The sequence below is a fragment of the Aptenodytes forsteri genome, unplaced genomic scaffold (assembly GCF_000699145.1).
Source record: "Aptenodytes forsteri isolate BGI_AS27 unplaced genomic scaffold, ASM69914v1 Scaffold223, whole genome shotgun sequence".
Classification (NCBI taxonomy): Eukaryota; Metazoa; Chordata; class Aves; order Sphenisciformes; family Spheniscidae; genus Aptenodytes; species Aptenodytes forsteri.
This window is the reverse complement of record NW_008794742.1, coordinates 1,158,613-1,170,790: the sequence shown is the minus strand read 5'-3', so window position 1 is coordinate 1,170,790 and position 12,178 is coordinate 1,158,613. Positions and strand designations below refer to the sequence as shown.

The window sequence follows — 12,178 nt, the reverse complement described above, 5'->3', positions numbered from 1 at the left end:
TGCCCCATCCCTGGAAACATTCCAGGTCAGGTTGGAGGGGGCTCTGAGCAACCTGATCTAGTTGAAGATGTCCCTGCCCACGGCAGGGGGGCTGGACTAGATGACCTTTAGAGGGCCCTTCCAACCCAAACTATTTTATTCTGTTCTATTCTATGATCTGTTAGGTGAGTCTTTTAGATGTCCACTACTGTAAGTTAGATAAAATCTTAAAGCTAAATAACATCTAAATAACATCGTAAAAGATTCTTTTTTCCTTTTAATGGCCTCTGTATTTATTCAAATGGCTAGTAAATACTCCTTGAAAAAAAACCCCACAAGATCAAACAGGTCCTCCTCTAAGCTAAGAGATCAATGCAGGCAATCAGGGAGTGGTGGCAGAGGTAGTAAGACAAGCAAGAGTACAGGATCCAGCTTGTGAAGAAGAAATAAATGGGAGGTTCAGGTGGGGAAGGCTCGTGCTTTCAGAAGAAACCAAATACAATTTTAAAGATGATGCATAGTCCACAAAGAGACTTGATAATAGTCAATCTTAACACTGTTTATAAGAGAAAAGAAGATATGCAACAGAACTGTAGATTAGGATATGACAAAGCAGTATGGAAAACCAGAATATTTAAGGCTCTGCGGGATGCTAGAAAGGAGAATCCAAAGCCCCAACCAAAACTTTGTCAAGGAGAGGTGAAGAAGGCACCTTACAGAGAAGTCAGTTCATGTAAAAATGGCACTTCAATGTCGTCATGGTTTTAAGGCAAGTACAATGGAGAAACCAAGGAGAACTTTTCAATTTGTGTTAAGTCTAGACAGGAAGCCTTATTTCAGATACCAAGGCTGACTACTGACAACGAGGTGAACTAAGGTGTCCCAAAAGAAAGAGTACTCTGACACTGCCCCAAACAGATTTCTTCCTGGTTTAAAACAGAGAGCTAGCTTTTTAGATATATGCTTTAGTCTCTGAAGGAAACATTAGTTTTGTTTCACTGCTCACACATATTTTCTTCTAATTCTAAATGTATTTATACTATTTACAATAACAATTTAAGCTACTGTTGGAAGGAAAGTGTATTTCACACTGCTGCATGTCTCTTACTATACAAAACTGAACGTAATCATGCGATTTATCATACAAAGTTATTTCTAACTAGAATGAGCCAAAATTTCCCATTCAGGCTATATAGCTTACATGCCACATTTAAAACTAAAATTAAAAGGAAAAAAGACATATCTTACTCATTTCTTCCACACCAGAAACTGTACTTCAAAAGGGGGATGAGTTGGGTGATTTATTCTCACACAGTTGGTATTGTAGAAAACAGAAAGGTTTGTTTCACTTTTTTTTTTTCTCAAAGAGAACTCTTCACTAAAACCAGACTAAAAAGTTTCAGACCTTTTCCACAAAGTAATGAAAACCAGACTAAAAAGTTTCAGACCTTTTTAACAAAGTAATGGATACAAACCATCAATGCAAAAATGAGAAAGAGATGTTTAAATAGCAAAATATAATCCTGACTAAAAACCTGTGAAGTGTTTAATAAGAATAAATATGCAGTATAAAAGACTCAAAAGAAGTTGCACGAGGTGAAATTAGTTGGTCAGTAAATCATTACTTGTGGACAGAATTCTAGATAGTGTTGCTATTAAAAGAAGAATACGGTACAATAATAAATACTACTGCAAATCTTGGTTTAACAAACAACAACAAAAAAACCAAACATGTAGAAAACAGAATTGAGAGAAAAAGGGAAACTTGTCCCGTTTTTCTCACCTCGCAAAAACCACCTAAGTTCTGTTTCAAGACCCTGCATTTTAAGCATAGGATTTTTTTTCCAAAAAAAACCCACTGGATTGAGCATAAACAGTTTTAGCATAGGCAATACTTAACCATACTTTGCATTTCATTCACCAGCTGAAATGGGTATACTTCACCTGAAACTATTACAGTGATCCAACTTTGCTTCTAGTGATTTCTGCTGACTTATTTGATAGAATATGTCAACTTGTAACAACAAACATTTCTAAATACTTGTATGCGCTTGAGTTTTATCAGATTGAACGTATTTTTCCAACTAAGAAACTTCCCAGGTGAAGAATGATACTTACCTGCTCATTCATGCCATCATCTTTAAAAGAGTATTGTAAACAGTTTTTATTCTCTGTGTGAAATTCCTGATCTTCCTCAAAACTACTTGTATCTTCATCATCTGAGCTCATAGGGTCAGTGACTGCTTTGCAGTCTTGACCAAAACTCTGTGGTTTTTGGTAACTGTGCTCACTTGTGATGTATGTTTCTTCCATCTTCTGGGGTATACTGGGTGGCTCTTTATGGTTTTGACTGTGACACGTCCTTTCAGTTGGATTAACAGCATCCGGCAAAGTCACTAATTTTTTCTCTACCCCAACAGTTATTTGTTCTTGTTCTTTTCGCATCCCTGAATAAGCCCAGAGATGAAGGTCTGGGTGATGTTTATTTCTGCAATGAAGGGGAGGAAAAAAAGCAAGTTACAGAGAATACCACTTACAGCACTGAACTAATAAGCATCCACTTCTGCTAGATCACAGCTATTGATAAGCACAATTATCAAACATGTAAGTATTCCTAGGTCACTTACCAATTTAGGATAAATCCAGAACATCCCTTTAACACAAAATTGACTATAAAAAAAAAATCACCAATAACGCTAATATAACAGATCCGCTTGGGTGCTGAACATCTAACTCCCACTGAAGCTGAGGGTACTCTACATCTTGCACTTGAATTATTTAAACTATTACACAAGAAAGAACTTTAATGTGAGAGAATAATGCATATGGAATAATGGTAGTCTCCGCTACCTAAATGTATAAAGATGGAGAATAAACCCTGGACTGATACTTCCTTTAATATCCCAATCTTCAACTGCAGTCCATGCAGTATTTCAGTTACACCATATACATCTGCCAGTAGGTGATGTGTTGACACAATCTTTTTGGCATTAAGATGAGAGTAGTTTTCTTTCAAAAATGATAATCCACACATGTGTCCATTGTTTAGCCAGTCTTTATCATAAAGATATTTGGCACTCCACCTCTGACCTGGGGTAAGCAATAAACAAATTGATGCAGTCCATGCAGTATTTCAGTTACACCATATACATCTGCCAGTAGGTGATGTGTTGACACAATCTTTTTGGCATTAAGATGAGAGTAGTTTTCTTTCAAAAATGATAATCCACACATGTGTCCATTGTTTAGCCAGTCTTTATCATAAAGATATTTGGCACTCCACCTCTGACCTGGGGTAAGCAATAAACAAATTGAGCACCATCTAAAGCCACAGCAGAATTGTATTTAAAACTAGAGCGCTATAATTATATGCTGTATTCTCCTAAATGTCTTCTAACATCCATGAAAGATTGATTCAAGGTCTTGATATTAATATATTAAAATTTATTTTTCATGGATTAAGAGGAAAATCTTAACGCTTATGAAAACAGAAATAAACCTGAAATCTCAAGACCTCTCTAAATGGCATTTGAAATGAAAATCTAATCACCTTTGCAATCAAAGTACAGGATATTAAGAACTGTGCTATTATCAATCTAACTGCAAAAAAAAAGTTTAAATTGGCATTTTATTTATCTAACTACTGCAGCTTACTTTTAAAAAAAAGAAAACCTAAGTTACCAAGAGAAACGTCAGAGAGTGGATTTTATATGGACATATCCAAAACAACTAGTTTGTGTCTAAAAGACAAATATTTTGCTTCAATACTGTCAATATCTATTTATTAGAAGCCAGGAGAAGGCTTCATGAAAAGCAGGCATTTCAAAGTTATCTGACAGCAGAGTTCTTACACTCTTCTTTGAGGTGCCTTTTACCAGACACTACTAGACAGGATATTGATGTAAGTGGGCCTTAGGTCTCCCATGCTATGGCAACATCTACAATCTTAACCCAACAGGCATGAATGAGTATTTAGCTAATGCTTCTATAGTAACTTAATAACTATTTAAAACAAAAAAACACAAGAAAAAAAAAATCACAAAACTAGAAATGTATAATGCTAATTATTCCAATATTATTGTTTACAATGAGGAACCCAGACAAACAGACTGACTAAGACTGCAATATCTTACACTCGATTTCATATCAGACTATCATCATATACAGAACAAAGAATGGGTTGATGGAAGCCCTTCATACCTTTCAGGAGAATACCCTGTCTATCTCCTTTCTGCCCATTATCCCAATACACTTTAAAATACTGACATTGTGAATGACCTTTTTCTCCTGACATAGAAAGAAAAGAAGTAATGGTTAGGAAGGGAGAGAAGATAAAAATTAGGGACACAGTCTCTGCATAGCAGGGGATAACGAAGTACCTAGTACAGTGCAGGGAAAGAACACAAGACAAATTAGTTGGTTTTAATAAGAAAAAGCTTGACTGCTCAAAGAGTACACTACACAGAACTATCAAACAAGACTACTACCATCAATTTAGATTCAGATTGGGGCAAACAGAAAAAGTCACATCTTTCCAGCTCTATTTTCCTAAATTTTCTTCTCAAAAATAACTAATAAAAACTGTGCTATTTTATACCTCTGCAAACAGTTTTCAGATTTCATTTCTTAAATTCAGAATGAAAGTAAATTTGGGGGTGTAGTCTCATTGCCCTTTTGAAACAGCTGGACTGTTGGATATTTCACCAGAAGACAACTATGTGTATTTGTATCAATTGTCAGGAAAAATACTAAAAACTTTCTTCCAAATCGTATAGTTTTTCTCCAAATAACTGCTAAGAAAAATGGGTTTATGGACAGAATCATTTTTAAATCAACATCTTCCTAATCAGATGTATTCAATTTAAAAGTAAAGAGACTCTTCCCAATTCTTACCATTTCAAACTTATCCTAACAATCTTAAGTTCAAGATGTGCTGTTTGTGCACCATTGTTTACCATATCAAGTGCTAGATTTTTTTCATATTTTACATATTCAGTTCCACACCTTTATTTACACAAATCTGGACAAACGCAAACATTATAACATTGCAATTAATAGGAAATGACATTCACGGCATATTTGAGAGTACTGTGGTAATGAGTCCTTTTTCTCTAAAAAAATATTTAAATGAACAGATGTGATTCCAAGTATAGGCAAAACAGATCGCTGAACAAGAATGATTTGTTTAGAAAGGGTTTTCAGACTACAACGACATGAAAAAGTGCTAAGGTTTTGGGGGAATTAAGTTTCAACAACTAAAGTGATGGTAATTAAGATCATGAATAAGATTTAGCATAGCTGAACAAGATGTTACTAACAGGAAAGTAAGTTTCTGCTCAGAGCCAAACTTAGAATCACTTGCCCCAAAGAAGTATAACAGATAACACAAAACAGACAAAGCTTTAACAATTTAAGCAATGCATAACATCTCTGCTTAAAAATCCCAAGCAGACAGCTGCAGATAAAGGTGTTTTACCCGTACCTGGTGGATCTCTGCAGATATAACAGATGTACTGCTCTGGAATGCTGTCCTCTAACAGTCCCATGCATACGCTGTGCTGCCAACACAAGCACTCTTCACACTGACATCAGAAAAAAAAACAAAAGCAAAAACTAAAACTGAGATAAGTAGATTCAAAAATCAGAAGCTATTTCTTGTATCGTCAAAATGCAGAGAGCAGCAGTTTAACTTAAATAGCTGGTTTGAGTGAGATTATTTTAGTTGGGCAATTTGTGTTTGGGTAGGCAAAGACATCAAGCTAAAAAAGAGCTCTAGTTCTGAAAGTTACCTCAACCACAAATTCCAGACTGGGGGGAAAAAAAAAAAAAAGAAACTGAAGATGTAATATTTAATAATATTTTATTACAGCATTCAGTATTTTAGCACCTAAATATTTAGTAGTGAAACATAAGACAGGAGTATAATATTACAGTAAAGTAGAAAGATAATGTAATACATTACAGCATAAACAGTGGAAAGTAGAAAACTCTTCAGTTTAATTATTTATATTTACAAAGCATCTCTCCAGTGCGCTAGAAAGATGTGTTTTTAATATCGCACCAATGGAAAATCTAAAAGAAAAAGAAAATGAAGAGAAAATGAAAGAGGAGAAACACGAGAATAGGAGAGCAAAATAGAAGTGGTAAGACATGAGGGCCTAGAAACAGCAAACTGGTTGCTCTCAGTGAGACAAGGCATGAAGAGGAAAAATCAGGCTGTCATTGGACTTCAGAAACGGGCAGGAAACTACCACTTAGAAATACATTTCCCTTTCTCAACTCAGCGTTTGCTTGTGTTGTAAATATCTGCTGGTTTTCTACTGAAAGTCTCTCCTCTTTGCTTTGACATGCTTTTGAGCATCAACCTATTCAAAACACTGAAGTCACCTTCCCTCTTGTCATACCACTACGGCTACAATTTCATCTCCTCTCTCCAAAGATTTCTACACCAGTCCATTTTTCCACATTATTACCATAGCTGAACTCCTGCTTAGTTCCTCCAACACAGCACCGCATTTCTGTGTGTTCTCAGGGACAGTCTTTGTGTCCTTCACTTTCAGGTCTTTCTGTCATTTCCAAAAGACTTTAAGTCCATTAACACAAGGACAGCCATACTTGCTTCCTTCAAATCTCAACTAAAAAGGCTCCGTATTTTCAACAGAAACTGTACCACATTAATAGTTGAATACAAACCTGTTTTTTGAAAAAAAACCACAGGAAGTTCATGGCTTTTTTAAAGTTACTGACAACTGAGTTGCTCTTCACTGTTGCTTGCGTCTGATTTAATCACTGTATTATAAATTCCTTGAGACAAAGACTTTAAATTATTCATTACTAGATGGGAAATGCTCCCTTCATTGGACTACAAATAAATAAGCAGTAGTTGCAATCCATCAGCACCTGAATGCTATGCAGACACTGTATGCTCTTCTTTTTGGACATGAGGAAAAATTTCTTTACTGAAAGAGTGGTTAAACATTGGCACAGGCTGCCCAGGGAAGTGATTGAGTCCCCATCCCTGGAAGTATTTAAAAGACGTGTAGATGTGGCGCTTAGGGACATGGTTTAGTGGGCATGGTGGTGTTGGGTCGACAGTTGGACTCGATGATCTTAGAGGTCTTCTCCAACCTTAATGATTCTATGATTCTATGATTCTTCCCTTTTTTCTACACCAAGTAAGATTTAAATTCTTAGCAGTTTCTAAAACCAGCTAGTGATTTCTAGTTTGAGAACTGCTATTCTAAAGATGAAGCACGCACATCACACACACATCACAGCTACTGACAATATTAACGTCTGTATAGCAGAGATCTTGGATACAGCTGAGGTACATTTACAGTGAGCAGAGTGTTTTCTACAATTGGTACTGCAAAGCACAAGGGCCAAACCAGAAGGGCTGGTATAATCAGGACGGTCTGTGGACAGAAGCGATGATTCGTGTGCGGGAAAGGATACTTTATTCCAAATTTATCAACTGGCTATAAAGAAAAAGGTTACCTTTCTTTACAAATCTGTTCTACATATCAATTTGTTAGAGAAACCCCATCCTATAGTTCTGCATATATCAATTTGTTAGAGAAACCCCATCCTAGAGTAATAGTTCTGCACACACTGAACAGAATCACGCCAAGTGCAGAACGTAGCAATATCTTGTTATTATGCACTTCTATTTACAGCTCTCTATGTAACTTTGGTCTCCAACACATCAAAAGGGCACCTTCACAAGCAAGAAATTCACATAGAAAAATATATCCTCCCTCCCCAAATTTCTTTACCTGAATCATAAAGCCATTTTCTTCATCCAGTTCACAAATGCATCTAACAATTTCATTGAGAGCATCATCTTCATCCTGAGACTCTTCAAAGTTAGTTGAATCAAAGTCCTGATTGTATTCATCACCACTAAGTAACAAACTCTCTGTAGAGGAATCATCCAAGAACTCCACATCTGAAAGGTCTAGTAAAAATAAATACATGTGAAATTGTGTGTGCAGAGATGCAATACTTCACAGAAATATAGGGGGGTTTGGCAGTTAAAAATCTTAACCTGCATATAGCAGAAAATCGCTCTCAAATACACTGCTGGTATATTAGATTTCTTGATAAATTCTGCAAAATGCCTTTACTGTGATCTCCTCAGAAGCACAGTAGCAACACTTAACCAAAGCAAGTACAATGCAGAACAGCTTGAGGAGTGTAAGCATTTTGATTTAAATAGATGAAGTATAAATCAGTCACCATATTTATAGCTACAATCCCAAACACAAACCAGATTATTTCCTTTAAAATTCTCTTTCTTAAAGAATTAAACCTACAAACTGAAAGTTGCTGTTCAGCCAACCTACTTTCTCCACTAAGGTCAACAGACAAGATAGCTCTTGGATACTGGTATGATGTATTCTTCTCTGAGAACATGCTGCGCAAAGTCAGAGAGCTCCCCGAGGACCGTGTTAATGGAGAGGAGCACCTGTCCAAGAATTCAACAGAACTATCTTCATAATCTGAATAATCTGAAAAGTTAAAAGAAAGTAAGTTGCTGTTACAAAAGTAAAGAAAATTTTATTGAATAATCTGAAAAGTTAAAAGAAAGTAAATTGCTGTTACAAAAGTAAAGAAAATTTTGTGACAAATATGAAAAAAAAATATTTAAGTATACGGCAACATTATGTTCAGAAGTAAAGAATATCAACACTGAGGTATTAGGATGATGAAACTGTAAATATGAAATGGCAAACGCTCTTCACAACATATTTCACAAAAAAAATTCCAGCAAGAAATGTAATGAAGTTTAATAGCTAAGACAAGCATTACCCATTTAACTCCCCCCTTCCCCCATCTCTGAATGTACAGAGGAATAATTTTTCCTAGAACATTATACAGTCTTCTTTTTCCACAATTCATCCTGTACCATCTGCCAGCCTTAAAGATGCTGCTGGTAGCTCTCTCTTTTTGCCTTAGGTCCGTTTGTAGCATTACCAACATTGCTACCTAGAAGTAACTGCAGACTGTCCTGTCAGGTTAAGTGATAAAAGCTTGCCTTGCACACCTGCAGAGGAGCACAGGAAGCCCAAAGAAAACCCTCCTGGGATGCTCCCAGGCCCATCCCAGGAGTCATCATCCACTGATGGGCCGATGGCTCCTGGGATGGGCCCGGGAACATGTCAGTAGGGTATGCACAAGCCCAGAGGAGCATGATGAGCAGGTAAACAACACACATGCCCTGCCCAGGCCCCTCCCAGGGCTGTCCCAGCAGCGCCATCACCCCCATTATCCAGATCTGAAACCCATCACGATCTGTTACCCAGAACAGCTCTCTGGATCACCTTTTGGACTAAGGGGGGGTTGCAGCCCAGGGGTGGGGCACACTATGGGACATAGGGGAAAATCATTTTGGGATTACACAAGACTTATTATGGAATGTTTAGGGAAGGAACCAAAAGTGTGGAAAATGGATGGACCTAAGTGATTTGGGGAGGAGCAAGTGTGGGGAGAATAGAGGAATAAGGGGATAAAAAGGGCCAGTCATGCATAAACAGTTTGCTGGTCAGTACACTTGTCTGGCCATGCCCTGTGTCTGATCAGCACAGTCTGTCCTACCTGTGCTGGCAGAGGTGGTGGAGTCTCCCTCCTTGGAGATATTGATAGAATCATAGAATCATTAGGGTTGGAAAGTTGTAATTCAAAAGTTATCATTTTGGGATTACACAAGACTTATTATGGAATGTTTAGGGAAGGAACCAGGAAAATGGAAAATGGATGGACCTAAGTGATTTGGGGAGGAGCAAGTGAATAGAGGAATAAGGGGATAAAAAGGGCCAGTCATGCATAAACAGTTTGCTGGTCAGTACACTTGTCTGGCCATGCCCTGTGTCTGATCAGCACAGTCTGTCCTACCTGTGCTGGCAGAGGTGGTGGAGTCTCCCTCCTTGGAGATATTGATAGAATCATAGAATCATTAGGGTTGGAAAGTTGTAATTCAAAAGTTGTCTGGACATCGTCCTGGGCAACTGGCTCTAGATCACCCTGCTTGGGCAGGAGGGTTGGACCAGAGGACCTCCAGAAGTCCCTTCCAACCTCAACCATTCTGTGATTCTTATGAAACCCCATTTCTAACTCTTACCCAGGTGAAAGGCTCTCTATTCAGTGTGCAGGTGTGTGTACAAGGGTCTGAATGACAGCAAATGGAGCCAGACCACAGGTTGAAGGGCCCATGCATCTGTGGTGCCAGCACCCGGAGAGACTGGATGAGTGACTGAAGTGCCAGCCACTCACGACGGATCTCCGGTCACAGAGGCCCACGAGTTCATGCTGCAGCACCTGGAGCCAGTGCAAGTGTCTGATTGTTAGCAGAGATCAAGCTGGACCAGCTGGTGAGCAGGTGAAGTGGCCTGGGAGCAAGGGGTGAGTGGGTCTGCAAGGGCCAGCTCTGGGTGTGAGTGCCTCTCTAAGGCTACGGGAATCTGGGGAGTCCTGGCCAACTCTGGGAGCGTGCAAGCATGCACATAGGAGTGAGATAGGCTGTACTGCAGTGGGGCTGTGGCCCCGGGGGCTCATATCTCCAGGTACCAGCAACTGGGGAGACTGGGATACAGAGGCAGCTACTGGGCAGACAGTGTCTGAGCCCAGCTGCTGGAGGGTTCCACGCTGTACACACACACACACACATATATATATGTATTTTCTCACTAGTGGGCCCCCCTTCCTGCTCAGCCTGAGAGGGGAGCAGGATGAGGCTGTTAGAGCACTCAGTGCTCTTCTGCCTACTGGTAATACAGCAGTATTGACATTTATATTGATACCAGCATGATACATTTTCCTCTAACATATACTATTTGCAACAGTCTCAAGGAACACATTTGCAAGCCAAGGAGGGGACATCCACAACTTCTCTGGGCCTTGTGTTCCAGCGTCTCGCCACCCTCACAGTAAAGAATTTCTTCCTAATATCTAAACTGAAAGAGAGTAGATTTAGATTAAAACTGTTACCCCTCATCCTATTACTACACTCCCTGATAAAGAGTCCCTCCCCATCCTTCCTTTAAGCCCCCTTTAAGTACTGGAAGGCAGCTATAAGGTCTCCCTGGAGCCTTCTCTTTTCTAGGCTAAACAACCTCTCAGCCTGTCCTCACAGGGGAGGTGCTCCAGCACCCTGACATCTTCGTGGCCTTTCTCTAGATCTGCTTGAGTAGGTCCATGTCTTTCTTACACTGGTCAAATGGTAATTGAGAGTAGCTATCCATTTACTCCTCTTAAAACTTATTACTTCAAATATAAGTAATCAGATTTCTACACTTTCATCCTTCTGTAGGAAGCATTCCTGCTACCACCTGTATCTACAGTTTTCTTGCAATGGGTTCCATAATATGCTTCTCTCCTAAATACCTTCCATAAAGCCACTGTTTATATTTACTTTCTCCTTCTGTCAAAAACACACTATCTACACATTTCCTAAGTATATTCACTGTAGGGGGGTCAATTCAATGAGTAGTTGAGTTGATTACTTCACGTTGTATTGCTTTCAACCTCACTGTAACAGAACAGTATAAATAACAGACATTTTCTGTGTTATATGGGTTTTATACAAACAGTCAATCATGCATATATTCAGAGCACAAAAAAAAGTTTTGCTGGGTTTTTTTTGTTTGTTTTAAAGCCTTGCACAAAACTTATCTGGAGCACACAATGTGCCCACTCCTTCTTCTCCCCCAAGATGCCTCAATTTGATTCCAAAGGAACAGAGCATGCCTCACACCCTTCCATTTCTGCCCATGCCCTGAAAGTAGAGTGAGCTAGTTCTGGAGAAAGAGAAGACTGCTTCTTTTGACAGATCATTTTTCAATGGGCTTTTTCAGGGTCAGACACTGCAGTCAGAATCTGCCAAAGCATTCTTCCTTTTTTCGTCAGTTAAAAAAAAAAAAATCCAGGCAGAATACCTCTGGATTTCTAGAAACAGATTTTCACAAGATGAATTTGCAAAGAATAAAATGCTCAAGTTTTACTCACACTGCTTTCTGAATCTGGATTTAAGATTTCTATTTCCTGTATGTTAGGGAGTGTTTCAATTGTATAGAGCTCAACGATTGTGATGATGATACGGTCGAGTGTTTATGGGTAAGGATAAGGGGAAGGCCAACAAGGCAGATATCCTTCTGGGAGTCTGTTATAGACCACCCAACCAGGATGAAGAGGCGGATGAAGC

General features: G+C 38.7%; 1 protein-coding gene across 1 annotated transcript in view; it reads right to left on the bottom strand.

Moving 5' to 3' along the window:
* The window catches only part of PHF20L1 (PHD finger protein 20-like 1), a 60,939-nt gene that overhangs the window by 5,107 nt on the left and 43,654 nt on the right, over positions 1–12,178 (bottom strand). Inside the window, exons 16-21 of the mRNA XM_019470674.1 lie at positions 8,325–8,489; positions 7,755–7,936; positions 5,462–5,561; positions 4,180–4,266; positions 2,874–3,069; positions 2,098–2,467 (exon numbers count right to left, since the gene is read on the bottom strand). Coding sequence (XP_019326219.1) covers positions 2,098–2,467; positions 2,874–3,069; positions 4,180–4,266; positions 5,462–5,561; positions 7,755–7,936; positions 8,325–8,489 — 1,100 coding nt within the window. The remainder of the gene's footprint in view (positions 1–2,097; positions 2,468–2,873; positions 3,070–4,179; positions 4,267–5,461; positions 5,562–7,754; positions 7,937–8,324; positions 8,490–12,178) is intronic.